At 40.7% G+C, this 22310-nt stretch overlaps 2 protein-coding genes across 14 annotated transcripts in view; both read right to left on the bottom strand.

Annotated features, from left to right (window-relative positions):
- The window catches only part of dab1 (DAB adaptor protein 1), an 861244-nt gene that overhangs the window by 402296 nt on the left and 436638 nt on the right, over positions 1-22310 (bottom strand). For 11 of the 13 annotated variants that reach the window (XM_062979600.1, XM_062979599.1, XM_062979591.1 and 8 more), the window contains exon 3: positions 1287-1363. The gene's annotated coding sequence lies outside the window, so the exon portion shown is untranslated. Of the gene's footprint in view, positions 1-1286; positions 1364-20603; positions 20797-22310 lie in introns of all 13 variants that reach the window. The other 2 variants (XM_062979587.1, XM_062979588.1) reach the window with 1 other exon arrangement.
- LOC134298363 (uncharacterized) lies at positions 10842-13031 on the bottom strand. The gene is made up of 2 exons (XM_062978267.1): positions 11167-13031; positions 10842-11083 (listed from the first exon to the last, which is right to left on the bottom strand). Exon 1 carries the CDS (start codon positions 12930-12932, stop codon positions 11268-11270), a length of 1665 nt encoding a protein of 554 aa, XP_062834337.1. The 5' UTR covers positions 12933-13031; the 3' UTR covers positions 10842-11083; positions 11167-11267.

Raw genomic sequence — 22310 nt, 5'->3', positions numbered from 1 at the left:
TTCACTGGGTTGCTTTAAGTTTTTTTGGGCTGTGTGGCCATGTTCCAGTAGCATTCACTGCTGACGTTTCACCTGCACATGTAGCTGGCATCTTCAGAGGTCTGTTGGAGGTGAGGCAAGTGGAGTGTATATATATTTCTGGAACATCCAATATGGGAGAAAGAACCTTTGTCTTTCTCCCACCCTAGACATTCCACAGATATATATACACTCCACATGCCTCACAGCCTGAAAAACTCACAGCAACCCAATGTTGTTGTTGTTTTGCCTTATTATATTTTAAGCATCTAATTGACTCCAAGTGACTCAATAATAGACAGCTTTAAAAATACCACACTTCAATAATATTAAATATAACATACTATAGCAACTAAAATATGTAGAAACACAAGATATATTTCCAAACAGAAATGTACTGGGGAGTGGGATGAACATGTCCTAACTTGTCATTGAAAAATAATGGCACGTAGGTAGCACAAGCATATCTTATTGGGAAGGGCGTTCCAAAGCTGTGGTCCCCCCCCCCCCCCCCCCGAGTCCTTTTCTTGGCTTCTACAGTGCATTTCTATTACAGCACAAAATCACACGCATGTGCACATGTACCAAAATGACAAACAAACAGAGTGTCAATGCTAAATATCCCATATTGTGAGTCTCAGTGAAACACAGATTGAATAAAGATTCTGCCTACCTTCAAGTTCCAATACCTAAAAATGTTAAAGACCTACATGTGCATGGTACTCTTAAATGGAACAGTAGTTTGTAACAACAGAGCATTACCAACTAAAGCTTACAATATAATAAACGTGTTAATCTTTAAAGTTCCACCAGGTTTTTTGTTGTTTTTACTACAACAAACCAATAGCGCTATCCCTTGAGAAATTGCTACCAATAATAGCTTTATGATAGCTGTTTCAGGTGACTAAGCTATCATAGGATGAGAAACAAGCCTCTGGATAAAGAGACATACTTCTTTTTGCCATCTGTCGGGGGTGCTTTGAATGCGATTTCCTGCTTCTTAGCAGGGGGTTGGACTGGATGGCCCATGTGGTCTCTTCCAACTCTACTATTCTATGATTCTATGAACGGAGTGGACAAATCATACTAAATCATGACAGTTGGAATCATTCAAGAAGCCTTTACTATCTTCCAGAACTAAGTATTAGTATAAAATATGGTTTTTCTCTGTTCGAGGTTGCTGAATAGAGGTCATGTGTGTTAGTTATAACAAAGTTCTTTCAACCAATCATATTTTGTTTAAAAAATAAAAATAAAAATCACATTACCTTAATACTTTATGGAAAGCAGATCTTTTCCCAGTCATTAAGCCTAGATTCACCTTGCAGTTACCAGGTTCTGGTTACTGTTTAAAAGAAATGAAAACACTGATCAGAAAGTGGCATTTACACATGTATCTCCCATTGATTTGGTTGAGTGGGTTTATTAGACTATTTCCCAGAGGAAGAAAAAAAATCCTTAGACAAAGTCACCAAGTTAAGAGCAAATTCATATGACCATTAGAAAACTGTAGCTATCAAAAAGATCAGATTATCAATTAAAAATAAATTAACTCCCTTGTGTCATGGTGTCCATGTGATTGGCATTTCTGATTCAGATCTGTGATATTCATATAATCAAATTGGGACTTGTATAGCTATAACAATATTGATTCTCAGTCACACTCAGGGGCGGTTCAACCATTAGGCGAGCTAGGGAGTTGCCAGGGGCCATCATCTAGGAGGCGCCATTGAGGCACCTCTGCTCAGGCGAGGCCTTCCTGCCTCTGCGACCGCGGCCTGGCCTGCCTCAGTGGCCCCACTCCTTGCCCCCTCCCCCTCCCCATATCCCCCCCTCGCGCACCTGCTCTGAGATTCCCCTCCCACCCCACCCTCCCTCCCCTTTCTTTGTCCTCCTGCTTCCAGCGGGGTTTGTGTGTTGTTGCTCTTTCAACTCGCAAAGGACAAAATGCTCAGGCAAAAGGAATGGGGAAAATGTGTTGTTGAAGGCTTTCATGGCCGGGATCATTGGGTTGCTGTGAGTTTCCCGAGTTGTATGACCATGTTTCAGAAGCATTTTCTCCTGACGTTTCACCCACATCTATGGCAGGCATCCTCAGAGGTGCCTGCCCTCACAACCTCTGAGGATGCCTGCCATAGATGCAGGTGAAACGTCAGGAGAGAATGCTTCTGGAACATGGCCATACAGCCCGGAAAATGCACAGTAACTCTGTGTCCACCATTGACCCGCCAGTTTATTAAGTCCTGCCCTGCATCTCTGGCACCAAGACTGCTCCCGTTTGCAGGCGGCCCCTTCCCTCAGTCCACATAATTCCTCGGTCTCCTCGATGCCCCCTCCACCACCATATTGCTTTATCTGCTGCCTCCCCTTCACGCCCAGCGCTAGGGAGCATTAGCCCTTCTCTACATTAATACCCCCTGCTGCTAAGGGGCTTGCGGTGATGTCAACCTCTACATCATTCCACTAACCACGCCCCTCATTCCCCTTCTTCCCCTTCCCCTCTCACCATGTGAAGACTACACCTCCCAGGATGCTCTCCACTGTACTACGTCATTGGGGGAAGTGGGTTGGAACCCTGTTGGCAGAAAGGCGCACCGCTCAGGCAGAGAGGAGGCCTGGGGTGTTTCTCGCGTTATGCCCCTCTGTGGCTCGCCTTGCGTTATCTCTCCTCAGAGGCTCATCTGTCTCCGCGGAGTTCTCCCCCTTTTTGCAGCCAAAGGACAGCGACAGGAGGGCAGCCCCATCCGACAGAGCCAGTGCAGTGGTGCATGCGCAGTGGTCGGAGAGGGTGCCTCACCCATCTCACCCATCCGCCAGAGGCAGGGTGGGGCCAAGCGGCTGTATGGTGCACCCATCTTGGTGCCGGTTTACCGCTCGGTCTTGCCGCCTGCCTTGGGATGGGTCGCCAGAGGACCCGGCAGGTAAGAGGCCTTTCTGCCTCCGCAGCTGTGGCCTGTTCTGGCCTTCATCCTCGAGGCCAGGTCTTTGGACTGCCTGGCCATGTTCCAGAAGCATTCTTTCCTGACGTTTCACCCACATCTATGACAGGCATCCTCAGAGGTTCTGAGGTCTGTTGGAAGCTAGGTAAGTGGGATTTATATATCTGTGGAAAGTCCAGGGTGAGAAAGAGCTCTTGTCTGTTTGAGGCTAGTGTGAATGTTGCAATTGGTCAGCTTGATTAGCATTTAATGTCCTTGCAGATTCAAAGCCTGGCTGCTTCCTCCCTGGGGGATTCCTTGGTTGGGAGGTGTTAGCTGGCCCTGATTGTTTCCTGTTTGGATTTCCCCTGTTTTCAGAGTGTTGTTCTTATTTAGGCTTTTCCTTAATCCCTCCTTCTCATCTAACATTTTGCTTATCCCACACTTTTATTTTTCAGTGATTGGTTGTTTTTTTTTGGGGGGGGGGTGCCAAAATTCTGTTCGTCTACACTTGAAAATTACCTTGGGCCAGCCCTAGTCACACTGTTATTCTCAAGAAATGTTTTAAGTGGCCTGCTATATTTTGCAATAGTATTCAGGAACCTAAATGGTGTTTTACTACAACTCCTATCACTCTTGACCATTGGTCATGCTGACTATGGCTAATGGGCTCTCGAGCCCTGCACCATCTGGAAGACAACAGGTTTCCCCAACACTAATTTAAAACATATGTGATTGTAGGAACTGTTCAATTCCATGACTGCTGATTGATTCCAAGCATACTGATTCAGAATGCTAGTCCTGTAACGCTTAAGTTCAACTTATCTGACAGTATATTTTTCCACATAGGAGCCTTCTTGGGCCCTCAAATCTTAACCTGTTCTTTATCTGTATTTTATTATTATTAACCACCTTGAGGGCTTTGGTGACAGAAATCAGTTAAATTCAATAGTAATTTTGTTAGTTTTTTATACTACTGCTGCCTGATTGAGAACCCTTAGGGACAAAGTCATGGAATATACGTGTTTTAAACAAACAAAATATCTGTTAGTGTCAGGGCTTTATTATTTTTCTGGAAAGGTTTTAATCATCTTGACCAGTTTTGTATCCTGTTTGCATGGAAGAGGCAATATAAGAACTTCAATTTGTCCTTTACCTGTGTTCAAATGTGCATTTGTATGCATTGGAACATAATGGGTTTCTTATTATGGCTTTGATGACTCTACCTAGCCATCATAACACACTCCAGACAACCAGTTTCAGAGGGATTATATTGCTCTTTCAGGTAGTTAAAGTCACTCAGCCTTTTGACCTTGTGTCTCCATAACACTCCTCAAGGCATAATCACCTGGGAATGCACCACTTGTCATGTGTGTCGTATTACTGAAATAAAAAGGCCAGTCATCCAGCAACCTGATCTAGAGTATCAGGTTCATTTGGTGCACTTATGATGTGAAAATAACACAAACATAATAAGCAAAGCTGTTAATTAGTATATTGTTTCCCTAGGGAGATGAGATACATAAATAAAATTAAGAATGATTAAGTAGAGGGAGGAGGTGGAAGAGCAAATGTCAAACTGGAAGGGAAAAATGAATTTCTCGGGCCATTGGCTTACAGATAGATATTTCATGCTAGCATAATGCTTACATAAGAAAAGTAAATCTATGAATGGGAGACATCCACCAGCACTCAAGCCGAACCTCACAGACTATGGGCTACGGTTTGCTTCTGCTGAATGAAACTGTAACAATCCAGCTGACTTCATCACGTCAGTGGATGAGGCCTTGCCCTGTAATCTTTGCATGCAATACTAATCCAATAGTTTCATTATTTGTATGATCATGAAGGTTATCACAGCAGACAGGCTGTGTCTTGGTGGAGTCAGGACTGCTAGGTACCTGTGATTTCAGGTACACAGAGCTTCTTAGGATCTGTTTGGGATGCTCATGGGTACTTTCAGTTATCACAAATTACATTATAAAGCTGTCAAGAATCATGCATTTTCATGGACAATCTGAATTCCATACATTTTGCTGATGAAGACGAAGGAAAACATGTGTCCTCTTCCACTTTATTTCACATTAAAGCCTTGTTTATAAGTTACTCTATGTGTAACAGGAGAGCAAGAGAATGCCCATCTGCCCTGTCTTTGGAAAGAAACATATTTAAAGATGAAAGTTTCTGGTTCTTATAAAGCTTCTCCACATGAGCAGAAATCTTGGAAAATCAAAAACCTTGTTGGCATGGGAAGCTGGTAGCAGACAGGATCCACTTTTCATGTAAGGAAAGGAATGATGAAAGGATGGAGAAGGTACCATTTTTTGCAGAGTGGGGAGTGGGAGGAGAAGGAGTTTGGGAGCATTTTTGCTATCTTTATTTTTTAAATGATTTTAAATTAAATCATTTAGATCACATTACTCAAAAAGCACAAACATGCTAACACAAACATGTTTTCCATGTCTTTAAAATGTCAAGGTATAAAATTGTTTTTTAGTCTTGTTTCTGTTTTCATACATTATATTGTACATTACTACAGTTGCATGCTTTGTTTATAGACTGGGGATTCTGTTAGTGTACTGTCCACTCCAGTGCCTAACAGACTGCCTGGTTGAGCTCACAAAACTGGTCTCTGAGGTTGTTGGAGTCACCCAGACTTTTGATTCTGGGTGACTTCAACATACCACTGGAGGCCAGTGTGTCAGGTACAGCTTGGGGGTTCATGGTATCCATGAGAAACTTGGGCCTATCCCAGTTGGTTTCTGGACCATTTGGCAGGTCATACCCTTGATGTGATTTTTAGCTCAGAACATGCAAATCTGTGGGTGGAGGTCATTAACACCGCCGGGTTGTCATGGACAGATCATTTTCTGGTCAGGACTAGTATCGCAGCTACAACCTACCCCTGCAGGGGTGGAGGACCTATTAAAATGTTCTGCTCTTGAAGGCTAATGGACTCTCTGAGATTCTAGGAGGCCTTAGAGGGTTCTATGGCTGGCATCACCAACAATCCTGTTGAATCCCTGGTCAATAAGTGGAATCATAAATCTAACAAAGGCTATTGACACAATCGCTCCCAAACGTCCTCTTCAACCCATTACAGATGAGGTTCCAATTACAGTGTCTAACCTCCCTTTTTTTGGCAAGGTGGTTGAGAAGGAAGTTGCCCTCCAACTCCATGCATTCTTGGATGGCACACACTCCCTTGACCCATTTCAAACTGGCTTCAGAGCAGGATACAGATTTGATACTGCTATGGTCACCTTAGTGAATGATCTCCTTCTCAACATCAACAGGGAGAGTGTGTCCCTGTTGGTGCTTTTAGATCTTTCAGTGGCCTTCGATTCCATCGACCATGTAATGCCTGGAGGGGCTAGGAATCGGAGGTCCTGTGCTGCAGTGGTTCTGTTTGTACTTCTCAGGCAGGTTCCAGATAGTGGTGTTTGGGGATAGCTGTTCCTCAAAAAATGGGCTATTATGTGGTATCCCACAAAGTGCTATTCTGTTCCCCAATGCTCTTTAATGTTTACATGAAGCTGCTGGGAGAGATCATCCATAGGCCTGGGGTGAGGTGTTATCAATATGCTGATGACACTCAAATAGCAAGTCAAGTTTATATATTTCTCCATACCTTCAAAAACAGATTCAGCTAATGATAGTGTGTCTCCTCTAAATAAATGCCTGGATGGGCTGGATAAGAAAAAACAAACTGAAACTGAATTTAGACAAAACAAAGATATTTGCCATCAAGTGTCCTAATCTGGGGATGGAGGCCAACTATTTCTGAATGGGGGTTACACTCCCCTGAAAGACTGTGTTTGCAGTTTGGGAATGCTCCTGGATCTGTTTCTCCAAATGTCAGCCCAGGCAGAGGTGACAGTCAGGAGTGCTTTCTACCAGCTTCAACTGATCTGTCAGCTGCACCCCTTCCTAGTTTTGGAGGATCTGAAGATGATAATGCATGTGCTAATAACCACAAGGTTGGGCTTCTGCAATGGGTACATTGGGCTACCTTTGTACCAAGTTCAGGAACTCCAAATACAGCAGCCAGATTGGTTACGGGAACATCCAGGAGTGAACATATTTCTCCTATCCTAAAGTCATGACACTACCTGCCAATTAGTTTCTGAGCAAAATACAAAGTGTTGGTTTTGATCTTTGAAGCCCTACATGGTTTGGGTCCAAGTTACCTCCAGGATCGGCTTCTCTCATACAATTCACCCTGAAAACTGAGGTCCCTTGGGGAGTGACTGCTCCAGCCTGCCAGAACTTGACTGGAACCATCACTCAGAGGACCTTTTCATCAGCCATCCCAAGACTGTGGAACAACCTGCTGGAAGAGCTCTGACAGCTAGATGAGCTCTTGCAATGTAAGACACAAGCAAAGACCTATTCCTTCCAGCAGGTCAGCTTACACAGTTTTAATGATGAATTTTAAATTTGCATCTTATGTTTAATCCTTGTTTTGTGCATTTTAATATGTATTTTGTTGAAATGTTTTAATATTTGTATTTTAAAGAAATGCATCATCATCATGGGATTTCTGTACCTTTTATAGAAAAAAACCTCTAAATTTTCATGAAGTAATTGGAAGATTCATTTTGGAAAGAGAGGACTCTAAATAGAAGTTACAGTAAAAAGTCTTGAAGGACTCATATATTGTGATTGATGAATATACCCAACACTAATCTAAAGACTACTGCAGATGCTCCATCTACTGAATTCCCAGCGACTTCTTCTGGTAAATAAGGACCACAAGAATTAACCCTTAACATCATAAGAAAGTAGAATGTACAACTTTCATTAACTAACTAATAGCTCCCATTTTCTACCATCAGCGCTTTCAAAAGAGGTATTAGAGTGTGTAATGCTAACACTTTGGAAATTGCCTCTCCCACTGTCTTTAAGTGCCCTGACAAATGTAATGGAAAACCTAAACTGCCTGGTTTCTGAATGCACCACAGAGAAAAATAATGAGTCATTGACACAAAGCCAGTAGTGTTATAGTTATGAGGAAAGGTTCTCAAGACCTCTTGTCTCTGTTTGAATCTAAGTGAAAGAATACAAAAGCTGTTGAATTGATTAATATTTTCTATAATAGCCAGGAAATGTGTTTGAAAACCTAAAGAAAACACAAACATGGAAATGAGGAGTGTGGCAGAAAGGGACGGGAGGAAGACAGGAGCAGAATTCAAAACGATCTTGACAGACTAGAGAGATGGGCCGAAACTAACAAAATGAAGTTCAACAGGGACAAATGCAAGATACTTCACTTCGGCAGAAAAAATGGAAATCAAAGATACAGAATGGGGGACGCCTGGCTTGACAGCAGTGTGTGCGAAAAAGATCTTGGAGTCCTCGTGGACAACAAGTTAAACATGAGCCTACAATGTGATGCGGCAGCTAAAAAAGCCAATGGGATTTTGGCCTGCATCAATAGGGGAATAACGTCTAGATCCAGGGAAGTCATGCTCCCCCTCTATTCTGCCTTGGTCAGACCACACCTGGAATACTGTGTCCAGTTTTGGGCACCGCAGATGAAGGGAGATGCTGACAAGCTGGAAAGCGTCCAGAGGAGGGCAACTAAAATGATTAAGGGTCTGGAGAACAAGCCCTATGAGGAGAGGCTTAAAGAGCTGGGCATGTTTAGCCTGCAGAAGAGAAGGCTGAGAGGAGACATGATAGCCATGTACAAATATGTGAGGGGAAGTCATAGGGAGGAGGGAGCAAGCTTATTTTCTGCTGCCCTGCAGACTAGGACACGGAACAATGGCTTCAAACTACAGGAAAGGAGATTCCACCTGAACATCAGGAAGAACTTCCTCACTGTGAGGGCTGTTCGGCAGTGGAACTCTCTCCCCCGGGCCGTGGTGGAGGCTCCTTCTTTGGAGGCTTTTAAGCAGAGGCTGGATGGCCATCTGTCGGGGGTGCTTTGAATGCGATTTCCTGCTTCTTAGCGGGGGGTTGGACTAGATGGCCCTTGAGGTCTCTTCCAACTCTACTATTCTATGATTCTATGATTCTATGATTCTATGAAGGAAGGAAGGGATAATATTTAATGTCATGTATTTTTGACAATAGGATATACTTATTTGAAAATATATACCATTTACATAAAACAATACATGTCCTCTTATTAATGCCTTGACCTGGATTGTGGCATTCTTCTTTCAATGTATAGGTGCTGTGCCACATTTTTGGGAGGGACACCTGATGAAGCTGGTCAGTGCTCCATGGAGGTGATAGAAGAGGAGCAGGAGGAGGAAGTGGGACAGTGCCTTCCACTCATGCAACATTGGCTCCAAATCAATGCAATAAGTTAAGTATGTGCTTCGGTTTATGGCCACTGAAACTGATAGGATGAGTGGTGAAATCAGGCAGGTTCAATGATTTTTTTTTTAATATTTACATTTTTAGCAAGATCTAATTTTTATTTTTATTATGTATTGTTCACTTTCTGATTACTTTGAGTAGTATTCCTTAACTGACAAAATCAGATCCCTTAGCAATGCCTCTCTATATAAAAATAAATTCTTATATTGTATTAAATGTCATGGAAAATGGACTCCTTCTCTTTACTTTAATAGATGGTACAACAGTATTTTTCAAAGAGGATTTTGCAGGTTTCTCTTTCACTGTATACTATGCATATCAAAATTACTAATATTTTCAGCACCCTCCAAAGTGAAAATTAGACATTTTGCTGCCAATGAAAAGCTGGAAATAGCGCAAGGTGACATTCCAGGCCGGAAGAGAGAAATAAATATTGAAAAACACTTTACACGTTAGAAGTACTGTATAAATGATTAATCAAAATATAATAAAATACCTTCTTTGTTATTCATGACCTAATTTGGCACCTACGGCAGAGATGTCTGAGCTGAAGTAATAAGAATAGTCTCAGTGAAGAAAAAATAAAAAACATCTTACTGCTCGCCTTGTCACAGTGGTAATATCTTTTGAAGATTTGGTCCTGTTTTCCAACCAGGGTTACAGGGCAAATGCAAACCATCATTTACAGGTTGGAGTGAATCTCAAATGAAGAAAGGACAGAGAAGATTTTGTTGTTGTTAACTGCCATCAAGTTGACTTATGGTGACTATGTATGAGACTTCTAGTCACCATGGCTTTCTTGATTGGGTTTATCTATCTGGAATATGATCTTGCTCTTTTCCTACTGCCTTTACTAAGCATTATTGTCTTTTCTAGTGAGTCATGTCTTCTCATGTTATGTGTAAATTACTAGTCAATATACAACAGTCTCCCTTTAGTTATCTTGGCTGCTAGGAAGAGTTGAGAATGGAGTAAGGTAGACAAAAGTAAAAGGAAGAGGAAGTTCAAATAGTCTTAAAACGTGGATGGCAGTTCACAGCAATCCTTGCCCTTGATTATGATGTCTAGGCTAGATGAGAGTTGCCCACCACTGCTTTAAACATTTTGTGGTATATTATACATCTGAGGAACAAAATGAGAAACCAATCTCAAACTGCTTGATCAACAATTTATGGATATAAAGCCCAATATCTTTTGACCAGCTCATGTTTCAAGGCTTTCTAGAAATTTAACTTCAAAAATTTATAGAGCCAAAACTCCCTTTTTGTTCAGTAGATGATTTGAGAGTTCCAACTGACGTTTCAGAAACTAGTCCCCAAAGAAAGCCTTTGCAATAGATGCTTATATCACATTCAGTTTAATAGGTAGGCCAGGTGCATAGTCTGATACTTTGAGATTTTATATGATTGTGCTTTGAATTTTCACTTCTAAACAGAGTCTAGACAAAAGTGCTTTAATCAGATAATTCTCTGAGTGAACATATGGACATTTTATACATATTTTATACTAGCTTGGAGACCCGGCGATGCCCGGGTCATTTGAGAAAGGCATTGTTTGCCTGTGTTCCAAGTGTACTATACAAAGTCCCAGAATACTTGTAGAGTATCTATACACACAAACGAACGATTGTCAAAAAGTTGCTGTATATTTGATTGAAGAAAATAATGATGGAGCACCGCTCTCAAAAAAGTCTTCAAAAGTAAAGTACAAATAAAGTCCCAATTCTCTACAGGGGTCCCGGGTATTTTTGACCCTGTTTCAGGGGAAAACCCCTTCTTCAGGAGTTGTTAAACTCAGCAACAATGAATTTCTATCTAAAACAAAACATAGAGTAACAAGTATTTTACCAGCAGTATTAACAGAAGTAAAAGTAACCCATATAACAGTATATACTTACATAGTGCTAAATGCTTTCACTGAGTGACTCTGCTTGTGGTGATTTCAACTGCGAGTAATTCTGAAGGTTCACTCAAGGGTTTTTAAAGAGTACTTGAAGGTTTAAAGGAAACAGCTAAAATTAAGTGATTCATTAAGTCCCTGAGGGGAAAAGGTTTTAAACTTAAAGATCCAGTACATTTCCCTTTGGGATAATAGTTTTTCCAAGTCCATGAAAGGTTTTTGAGAGATGCATTCCAGAACACAAAATTTAAATGAGGTAGGTGAATGTTTGTATTGGGTGAAGTGTGAATATAAAAGAGATTCTGTAGATAAATTTTTGATTCTGGATTTATGTTCAGAGATTCTGATTCTCAAGGATCTGGTTGTTTTTCCAATATACCAGAGATCACAGTCACATGTCAAGAGGTAGATTACATTGTTGCTATTACAGGTAGAAAAATGTTTTAGTGTGGTGCCCACTTTGTTCCTATGATTATATATCTCCTTAGTCTTCCAAGATTGAGGACAACACTTACAGTGACCACAAGGATAATGGCCTCTCAGGGTGCTCTTTGGTGTACTAATAGGAGTGGTTAAATCTGTATGGATTAAATATTCTCTAATATTTTTAGTACGCCTGTTTCCAAAAATAGGTAATTTATCGCAACCTGAAATATCTTGAAGAAGATGCCAGTGTTTTTTTATAATTTGGATTATGTGTTTGGAGTAATGTGATAATTCTTGTGTCCAGATAATTTGATTTTTAGTTGGTTTAGCAGATTCTTTCAGTAGGGTGGTTCTATCAGTTTTTTCAGCTTTAATTAATGCCTTTTTGATGACATGTTTAGGATAGCCTCTACTTCTAAACTCCTGGCTTAAGGTCAGGCTTTCATGAATGAAGTGTTCATTAGAGCTTGAGTTACGCTTTAGTCTAAGTAGTTGTGAAAATGGAAGATTGGTCTTTAAACCAAAGTGGTGGAAGCTGTTATAATGAAGAAAAGAATTCTTATCTGATGGTTTTCTGAAGTTCTTGACCAACAGTTTGTTATGATGTTTATACACAGTAACATCTAAAAAATTGATATGTGACAGGTTGAGATGACTGGTAAATTTAATAGACGTATGTATAGTGTTAATCCAATTAGAGAATCCTACTGCGGCTTCAGTTGTTTTAAATACTATGAATATATCATCAATGAATCGGCCATAGTATATTATATTAGAATAGTACATATTTAAAGATGGATTAAGCAATATAGTGTTTTCTAAATGTGCCATGAATAGATTGGCAATCGATGGAGCTAACGGACTTCCCATAGCGACACCGAAGGTCTGAAAGTAAAATTGGTTTTGAAAACGGAAATAATTTTTCTCTAGTACTATATCTAACAAGTCCATCAAGAAGTGTGTAGGTGGTTGCAACTTTGTTCTCCTACGAAGGATATTTTCTATAATGGTACGAGCCTCATCTAGTGGAATGTTAGTATAGAGTGAGGTGACATCAATCGTAACTAAAATGCTGTCCTCCTCAATATTGAGATTTTCTACGATATTAATGAAGTGCTTTGTGTCTTTAATGTAGGAATCACAGAGAGGGACAAATGGTTGGCAAAAGGAGTCTAGATATTTGGCAACTGGTTCCAATACAGAAGATGAACCAGAAATAATAGGTCGGCCTGGGGGTGGAATGATGCCTTTATGAATCTTAGGAAGAATATAGAAGATAGGTATCCTAGGGAAGTCATTTTGTAAGTATTTAAATGTAGAAGAAGAGATAAATCCCATGGATAATCCCTCTTGACACACCACCCTAATAAGGGACTGAATGTGTTTAGTGGGGTCTGTTGCAATAGGTTGGTAGAATTTACTATTTGATAGCTGGAGGTTGACTTCCTTAATATAATCTCTTTTGTTAAGTAAGTGTAGCCTATATCCAATGTCAGCTGGGTTCAGTGGGTGCGGATGAGCTCCAACTCCCATATGCAAGTCCCATCGTCCAGTGTCCATCCCCCTCCAAACAGAGCCAGTATGTAGAATAGGTCATGAGGGCTCCATGTACCATGTTTGGTCTTGATCAGTCATTTGTGTGGGTCGCGGTGCTCTCAGGAAGTGAGTGAAGGTATTGGAAGTCCCATCGTCCATGGTCCATCATCCCCCAAACTGCACCTGGGTGTAGAGTGAGTCATGGGTGTTCTCTGTTTGAAGTTTGGTCTTGATGAGACATTGATGGGGGTGACAGTGGTCTCAGGAAGTGAATGAATATACTGCAAGTCCCATCATCCAAGGTCCAAGCTCTTTCAAATCTCACCAAGATGTAGAGTGGGCCATGGTGGCTCTATGTGCCAAGTTTGGTCTTGATCAGTCATTGGTGGGGGTCACAGTAGTCCCAGGAAGTGACTGAAGATATTGTAAGTCCCCTCATCCACGATCCCTCTTCCCCCAAACTGCACCAGGATGTAAAGTGGGCTACCCTGCACCTGCGTGTCAAGTTTGATACAGTTTTGTCATTCATGGGCATCACAGTGGTTTGTGGGAGGTGAATTGGATGAATGTACTGCAAATTCCATAATCCTTGGTCCACCCTCCGTCAAACTGCTGCAGCATGTGAAGTGTGTCATTTGGGATATGTGTGCCTGGTTTGGTTCAGTTGTGTGATTTGTGGCAGTTGCTGTGGTCTCAAGAAGTGAGGGAAGGTACTGCAAATTCCATCATCCTTGGTCCATCCTGCCCCAATATACATCAGGATGTAAAGGGGTCGACAGGAGTTCTGTGTGCCAAGTTTGGTCCATTTCTATCATTGGTGGGCATTGCAGTAGTCTGTGGGAGTTAAAGTGTTTGAAAGTACTGCAAATCCCATCATCTGTGGTCCATCCTCCCCCAAATGGCAGCAGGTCATAAAGTGCATCGTGAGGATGAAGTGTGCCAAGTTTGGTGCAGATCCATCATTCCTGTTGGTCTCAGTGGCCTGGGATAGTGGCGGCCAATCAAAACGCGAGCACATATTCCGCCAGGCCAATCAAAACGCTGATACATACTCCGATTTCACTTTTATTATATACTAGCTGGGGTCCCGGCGGTGCCCGGGTTATTAGTAGACGGCATTGAGTTGTTTGGGGATGTGAGGAAATATCACTTAAGTTTGGTCCAGATCCGTCATCAGCTGGGTTCAGTGCTGTCTGTATAAGGGTGAACTACAACTCCCAGAGCCAAAGATCAATCACCCCAAAACCATGCCTGTATGCACAGTTCGGCATGATAGGGCTGTGTGCCAAGTTTGGTCCAGATCCAAAGTCGGCTGGGTTTAGTGCTAACTATATAAGGGTGAACTACAACTCCCAGAGCCAAAGGAGAATCACCCCGAAACCCTGCCTGTATGCTCAGTTGGACATGATGAGGCAGTGTGCCAAGTTTGGTCCAGATCCAAAGTTGGCTGGGTTCAGTGCTGTCTATATAAGGGTGAACTATAACTCCCAGAGCCAAAGGACCTAGCAACCCGAAAGATAGTTGCATCTATCAAGTAGGAAATAAGGTACCACTTATAAAATGGGGAGGCAAATCTAACTCATTTATGACGTTGGAATGAGGAAGTGCCGTCACAGTGGATGATCTCTCGGTTCTATGTGTTTATGTATATAATGTGATCCGCCCTGAGTCCCCTTCGGGGTGAGAAGGGCGGAATATAAATACTATAAATAAATAAATAAATAATGTTGCCTAAGTACCTGATGTTGCCTGGGTTCATTTGGTAAGGATATATATCAGAAATATGCATTTTTTGATTTTGGATTTTAAGAATAAAGCTATTAGAAAATGCATAACCATATAAACAGAACCATTTATATACAGTAGAGTCTCACTTATCCAACATAAACGGGCCAGCAGAATGTTGGATAAGCATTTGGTAAGGATATATATTAGAAATATGCATTTTTTGATTTTGGATTTTAAGAATAAAGCTATTAGAAAATGCATAACCATATAAACAGAACCATTTATATACAGTAGAGTCTCACTTATCCAACATAAACGGGCCAGCAGAATGTTGGGTAAGCGAATATGTTGGATAATAAGGAGGCATTAAGGAAAAGCCTATTAATCATCAAATTAGGTTATGATTTTACAAATGAAGCACCAAAACATCATGTTAGACAACAAATTTGGCAGAAAAAGTAGTTTAATATGCAGTAATGCTATGTAGTAATTACTGTATTTATGAATTTAGCACCAAAATATCATGATATATTGAAAACATTGACTACAAAAATGTGTTGGATAATCCAGAATGTTGGATAAGCGAGTGTTGGATAAGTGAGACTCTACTGTATATATAAACAGATCACATTATATACATATAGGGCAAACATTCAATGCCCATATACACACAGAACCGAGATAGAGACAGATGCAGAGGCCATTTAACCTTCTCCTGAGGGGATGTTCGATTCTGGCCACAGGGGAGAACAGCTGCTTCATCATCCACTGTGACGGCACTTCCTCATTCCAACGTTGTAAATTAGTTAAATTTGCCTCCCCACTTTATAAGTGGTACCTTATTTCCTACTTGATGTGGTGCTACTTCCATCAGCCCAAGATCAACCTATTTACGTACTGCCTCCTGACCTTGTTGAAGGAGAGTGCTGTATCCAAAAGACACAGGCAAAAGATGCCCTGTTTGGAACAGGGAAGATGGCCGCCTCTTTTGCGGCCTAGCACAATGGAGCCAGGCTGCAAGGCCTGAAACGTGTTAGCAAAATGATCAAAGGAGGCTTGGATTGGGGCTTTGGGGGCTAGAAGTGTTCATAAGCATATCATTAAAAAGATAATAACAATGTTCTCTGCTGTCTTTTGAGGAAAGTAGGGCCTTACAAAGAAGTTGAAAGCTGAGGTAAGATGGCGTTCTCCTTTTGGGCCATCAGCATGGGGCCAGCCTGGAAGGCCTTAAACATGTCAGCAGAGGGGCCAAAGGGGGCCATCCGTTGTCAGTGGGTTCATGGGGTTACGTGTGTCAAGTTTGATCCAGGTCCGGCCTTTCTGGTGGTGGCAGTGGTGTTTTGGATTACAGAAGTGTAGGCTGAAAGCTGTTACCTGTCCCAAAGCTAGCATCATTCTGAGGAGAGAAGTAGGCCGAACGAAGCCAGTTGGTAGTAGTTTTTCCCTCAGCGATCCCAGTGGCCTATGAAAGTGGCGGCCAATCACAAAGCTGGCATATTCCGCCCAGCCAATCAGAAAGCTGATCCATATTCCGCCAGGCCAATCAAAATGCGAGCACATACACCGCCCGACCAATCAAAACGCTGATACAAACATACAAACATTCACTTTTATTATATACTAGCTGTGCCCGGCCACGCATTGCTGTGGCGAAGTCTGGTGGTATGGGAAATAAAGTATTGAGGAATTGGTGGTAGTTAAGGTCAAAGGTAAAGGTTTTCCCCTGACATTAAGTCCAGTCGTGTCTGACTCTGGGGGTTGGTGCTCATTTCCATTTCTAAGCCGAAGAGCCGGCGTTGTCCATAGACTCCTCCAAGGTCATGTGGGATGACTACATGGAGCGGCGTTACCTTCCCGCCGGAGCAGTACCTATTGATGCACTCACATTTGCATGTTTTCGAACTTCTGGGTTGGCAGAAGCTGGAGCTAACAGTGGGGGCTCTCTCCGCTCCCCCAATTCAGTCCAGAAGTTCAGCAGCTCAGCGCTTTAACACGCTGCGCCATCAGGGGATATTATTTCCTAAAGGTTGTGAATATACAGTATTTCTGAATGGTTTTTTTTGTTTGTTGGAGGCAAGTATGAATGCTGCAATTAGGAAAAATGATTAGGATGTAATGGCCATGCAGCTTTAAAGCCTGGCTGTTTCCTCCCTGAGTGAATTTTTTGTTGGGAGGTGTTAGCTGGCCCTGATTGTTTCCTGTCTGGAATTCCCTTGTTTTCAGAGTGGTGTTGTTTGCGATATTTTATGTGCTTCTACTGTCTGTGGCCCTGAGAAAACAGAGGATTTGCCAGACTTTGATGATGGGAATACTTTGTTGGGAGGTGTTAGCTGGCCCTGATTGTTTCCTGTGTGGAATTCCCCTGTTTATTTACTGTCCTGGTTTTAGAGATTATATTGTTCTGCATTATTCTATCCCAGCAATTATTTCATATTAAAGAAGAATCTCACTTATCCAACATTCGCTTATGTTCTGGATTATCCAACGCAGTCTGCCTTTTCATAATCAATGTTTTTGTAGTCAGTGTTTTAAATTCATTGTGATATTTTAGTGGTAAATTTGTAAATACAGTACAGTAGAGTCTCACTTATCCAACATAAATGGGCCGGCAGAATGTTGGATAAGCGAATATGTTGGATAATAAGGAGGGATTAAGGATAAGCCTATTAAACATCAAATTAAGTTATGATTTCACAAATTAAGGACCAAAACATCATGTTAGACAACAAATTTGGAAGAAAAAGTAGTTCAATACACAGTAATTCTATGTAGAAATTACTGGATTTATGAATTTAGCACCAAAATATCATGATATATTGAAAGCATTGACTACAAAAATGCGTTGGATAAGCGAGTGTTGGATAAGTGAGACTCTACTGTAAATACTACATAGCATTACTGCGCATGGAACTACTTTTTCTATCAAATTTGTTGTATAATATGATGTTTTGGTGCTTAATTTGTATAACGATTACCTAATTTGATGTTTAATTGGCTTTTCCTGAATCCCTTCTTATTATCCAACATATTCACTTATCCTGCCGGCCTGTTTACGTTGGATAAGTGAGACTCTACTGTATATTTCTAATCTTATATTATCTGCTCAGAACTGGATTATATGAGGCCCCTTCTTCACAGCTGTATAAAATGCACACTGAAGTGGATTATATGGTAGTGTGGAGTCAAGATAATCCAGTGCAAAGCAGATAATATAAGATTATAAATGGGTTATATATCTGTGTAGAAGGGCCTTGAGTCTACACTGCCATATAATCCAGTGCAAATTAGATAATCTGTGGAAGAAGTCTAAGTGAGGCCTAAATCTGCCTGTCCCCTAACTGAAACCTGGCTGTCCCTTGGTTGCTAGGCAACCAAGTGGGCAGAGATTAGCCCTCTAAACTGGCAGCAATTGGATAAAAAAAATTATTGCTCTCCCTCTAATTAGGACTTTATTTTTCTTTTCTTTTTGTTGTATCAACCTTGAGGCGTGGATGATGGGTTGTGTTGTCAAATTTTGAGGTTGGGGGGCCTGTACTTTTGTTGTTTTGTGAATTGCCGTGATGCCATCACTCTTTTATATATATAGATATAGATATAGATTGTATGTTGCACTCTAGTAAAGATCTAATCATTGCTTTTTGTCTGCTACCATTTTGATTTATAATATCGGTTTTAAAAAAAACACCATCGCCTCTGACTTGATCCTAGTCACTGCTAAAATTTCTGATGATTTGTCATATACTTTGTTTCATATGAATTCTGGATCCATGGATGTAGTCTCCCAAAACAAATCTTTATTTTTGTCATTTTATATAAGCAACATGATGCTATTATACCACTGTATATATAATGGGACTTGAGCATCCACAGATTTTGGAATCTATTAGGAGTCCAGGGACCAAACCCCAGAAAATACCAGTGGCCCACTGCATTCTGACATACAATTAGACCAAAGTGTTAGTGTGTATCTCACCTTCCTAATCTGTACAACCAACTCAAAATAGAGACTTATATCATATATTAATACACTTTTGTCTCAATACTGAGAACAATCCATATAGTAGGGGAAGAGATAATGTGAAATAGCTCTTACTGCACTCTAAGGAAAGGTTTTAGGAACTCTACATCAAGGATGGTATGCTTTGGGCCATCCAAATGCTGGTGGATTTTACTCCCATAATCTCTTCACATAGGACATGTTAATGAGAGTTGTGATCCAGCAAGGATTAGAGGAAACCTCCCCCCCCACACACACACACACTTTAAAGACGAGTTGGCTCTCCAGGATTTCTGGACTACAGTCCCCATAATTTCTCAAGGCTGACTATACTGGATAGGGCTGATGAGAGTTGTAGACCAAAACCTTTTTTTGGGGGGAGGGGGGTATAGTTGCCCTTGTCATGTGTGTCTTCCCAGTATCTTTGCCTAATGCATACGAGGGTGTGAACTCTCTACATCCTATGATAGTCACCACTCACATGAATATGGTTAGAAATAGTATTATGTATGTCAAGATTGAAAAGTACAAGGAATTCAGTATTCTTAGTTAGAAAACTTGACAGTGATTCCTTTCCCACGGATTGCTCTCTGACCTTAAGGAGGTATGTTGAAGCTTCATACTTGTCAAGTGCTCATAAACAATCCATAGATGTTACAAAGAGGATGTTACAGAAGTGCAAAAGTATCTTTCCTGGTGTCATTCACGCTATTCCATCCGCATGCTTTCAGAGAACAGAATGGCCCACACACCTTCATTTCTCAGGAAAAGTGATGGTGTATATTGAGCTTCAAGGGTGACATGCATTAATGGTGCCATTATTAGATGGTAATGTGCTTCCATTAGCGCATGGAGTCCTGGAAAGGGCACGCTCAGTGCCTCCTCTGGAAGAAGGAAGGAAACCCACATGCAAGGCTATAGATAGATAGATAGATAGATAGATAGATAGATTCATTTGTATTGGCTGTTTCGGCAAAAGGTGCTTGCAATTAAGAAAGGTTTCTGGCCCAAATGACATACAACATGAAGCAAGCCAAAATACTACAGGCACATTATAATTTCCAGGTCATTTTGCTGGTACATTGCTTTCAATTATGTTTTACTTGAAATATCTGTCTCTAAAACTGTTTGATTTCTTTCCTATTATTTTAAATGAAGGAGATTACTGAAGTCATGATGGATACGGTACATTCAATTAACAAAAGAAGTTTCAATTTAATATGTTGTGTTAAGGGCTATTCATGTTTGCTCAGGCTCCAAAAGGAAGACTGCAGCAGTTAAGCTACATGCTCTTTACAGATAAAATATTTAGGGTCTATATTTTAGGAATTATCTGTATGGTATGATAGCCTATGACATGCAAATGCATTTCAAGGTGGATAGACTAGAAAATCTGTTAATGCACCCCCTCCCCCCGACAGCATTGTGGATTTGAATAAATACTGACAAAGAAAAAGAAATGGCATTATCTGTATTATCTGCTTTGATAATCTTATATGGGAGTGTAGAAGGCCTCTTCCACACGGCTGTATAAAATCCACATTGAAATGGATTATATGGCAGTGTGGACTCAGATAATCCAGTTCAAAGCCGATATTGTGGATTATCTGCCTTGATATTCTGGGTTATACAGCTGGGTGGAAGAGTAGGCAAGGATTAAACTCATCCCATTGCAGCCAAGGCTAGCAGAGCATGGGTCACTTAAAACCAACAGACAGGTTTGTAGCAAGACTTATCATTAAACATACCTGATCATTAAACAGCATGACCTCTCTCTTTGTACAGACACACAGCATCTGCAAAAACCAGTTTATCCATCCCTTCGACATAGAGCTCTGCCTCTTCTTTCTTTCTCTCTCTCTTTGGGGACATCTACACTGTAGGATTAATGCAGTTTGATCCCATTTTAACTGCCGTGGCTCAATGCTATGGATGGATGATCTGCAAAAACCAGAAGTTTTTGTCGTTTAATAAACTTTCCCCATGTTTTTATGATACAGTAGAATCTTGCTTATCCAACATAAACTGGCCGGCAGAATGTTGGATAAGCAAAAATGTTGGGTAATAAGGAGGGATTAAGGAAAAGCCTATTAAACGTCAAATTATGCTATGATTTTGCAAATTAAGTACCAAAACATTACATTTTGCAACAAGTCTGCCACTCGTTTGGTAGCGTGGCTGCACACCTCTACCTTCTACCTTGTATTTTGCAGTGATTGGGTTTTTTTTGGGGGGGGGGGCAAAATTCTGTTCGTTTACACTTGAAAATTACCTAGGGACGGCCCTGCTCACATCCCACATATTTTTGGTACTTTAGAAATCCTAAGCACCTAAACTGTCTTCTCCCACCTCCCTTTTTTACTGTTTCTAATATTTACATAACACATTGTGACAGGGAAGTCCCCCTGCATCATCACTTCCCATTGCCTAAATGGATTATAACTGTTTTAAAATGGAGGAGGGGGTTGCGGGATAAATCTTGTTCTGAGATGAAATGCTGGCAAATGTATAGATGTATATACAAATAAGGATGTATAAGTATAAATATGATTTATATAGGAGTCAGTGTGGTGTGGTAACTTGAGTATTGGACTAATACTCTGGAAGAGCAAGTTTGAATTCCTACTCAGTGATGTAGATTCACTTAGGGTAACCTTAGGTGAGTCAATTAACTTGGAAAGGCAGTGGCAAACCTCCTCTGAGTAAATCTTGCCAAAAAGAACAAAAGAAAAATCCCCAACAACCCTCGAATAGGGTCTCCAGAAACTGGAATCAATTTGAAGTCTGATTTGTATCCATGGTTGTACAAAAAGTGACATCAAAATGATACCACCACCATATTATTTTACCACTATTCCACAGAAAAATCTTTTTCTCAGATTCTGAACTACTAAGAGTCTAAATTTCATTTCTCAACCAATGCATAAAAGGATTTTACCTAATTTACCTCTTAACATTACAGAAAAATACCAGCAATCAATTATTGGAGTAGGAAATATCCCAGGATGTAGGAAAACATACTTAAGGACTAAGGCACAATTTTTGTCCTATGTGGAATTAAATCTGGCAACCTAAACTGCTGGAAGTTGCATTCATACAGTCTGAAACTAGGTTTCGTAATTATGCTTCTTGGAAACTGTTATAGCTCGCATTAAAATCCTACTGCCATTCAATTCTCCAGCAAGAGGAGACAGACAAATGACTGTATACTAATTGCTGTGCACTGAGTGTGAATTCTCAGAGGCTAAAATGTCTAGTATATATCCTACATCAGTGTTTTAACTAGTAATCTACAGCAAATACAGTGTGACTTGATGTAGAAACTGATTCTGATTAATTACACACTTGATTAATTTCTCATTTTGCTTATTTTTATATTTTATATTGACATTTCTGTTGAGCTAATATTTTTATATTGGTTTCATCCTAATTCTGAATGACTCCTGTAGCAATTA

Source organism: Anolis carolinensis, chromosome 4 (genome assembly GCF_035594765.1).
Source record: "Anolis carolinensis isolate JA03-04 chromosome 4, rAnoCar3.1.pri, whole genome shotgun sequence".
In the NCBI taxonomy this organism is placed as follows: Eukaryota; Metazoa; Chordata; class Lepidosauria; order Squamata; family Dactyloidae; genus Anolis; species Anolis carolinensis.
Note: the sequence above shows the minus strand (reverse complement) of the source record. Positions and strands in the feature narration are given on the sequence as shown.

What these genes read in the sequence shown, in the direction of transcription:
- LOC134298363 (XM_062978267.1), bottom strand. Translation starts at nt 12,932, where the DNA reads ATGGGATTTATCTCTTCTTCTACATTTAAATACTTACAAAATGACTTC.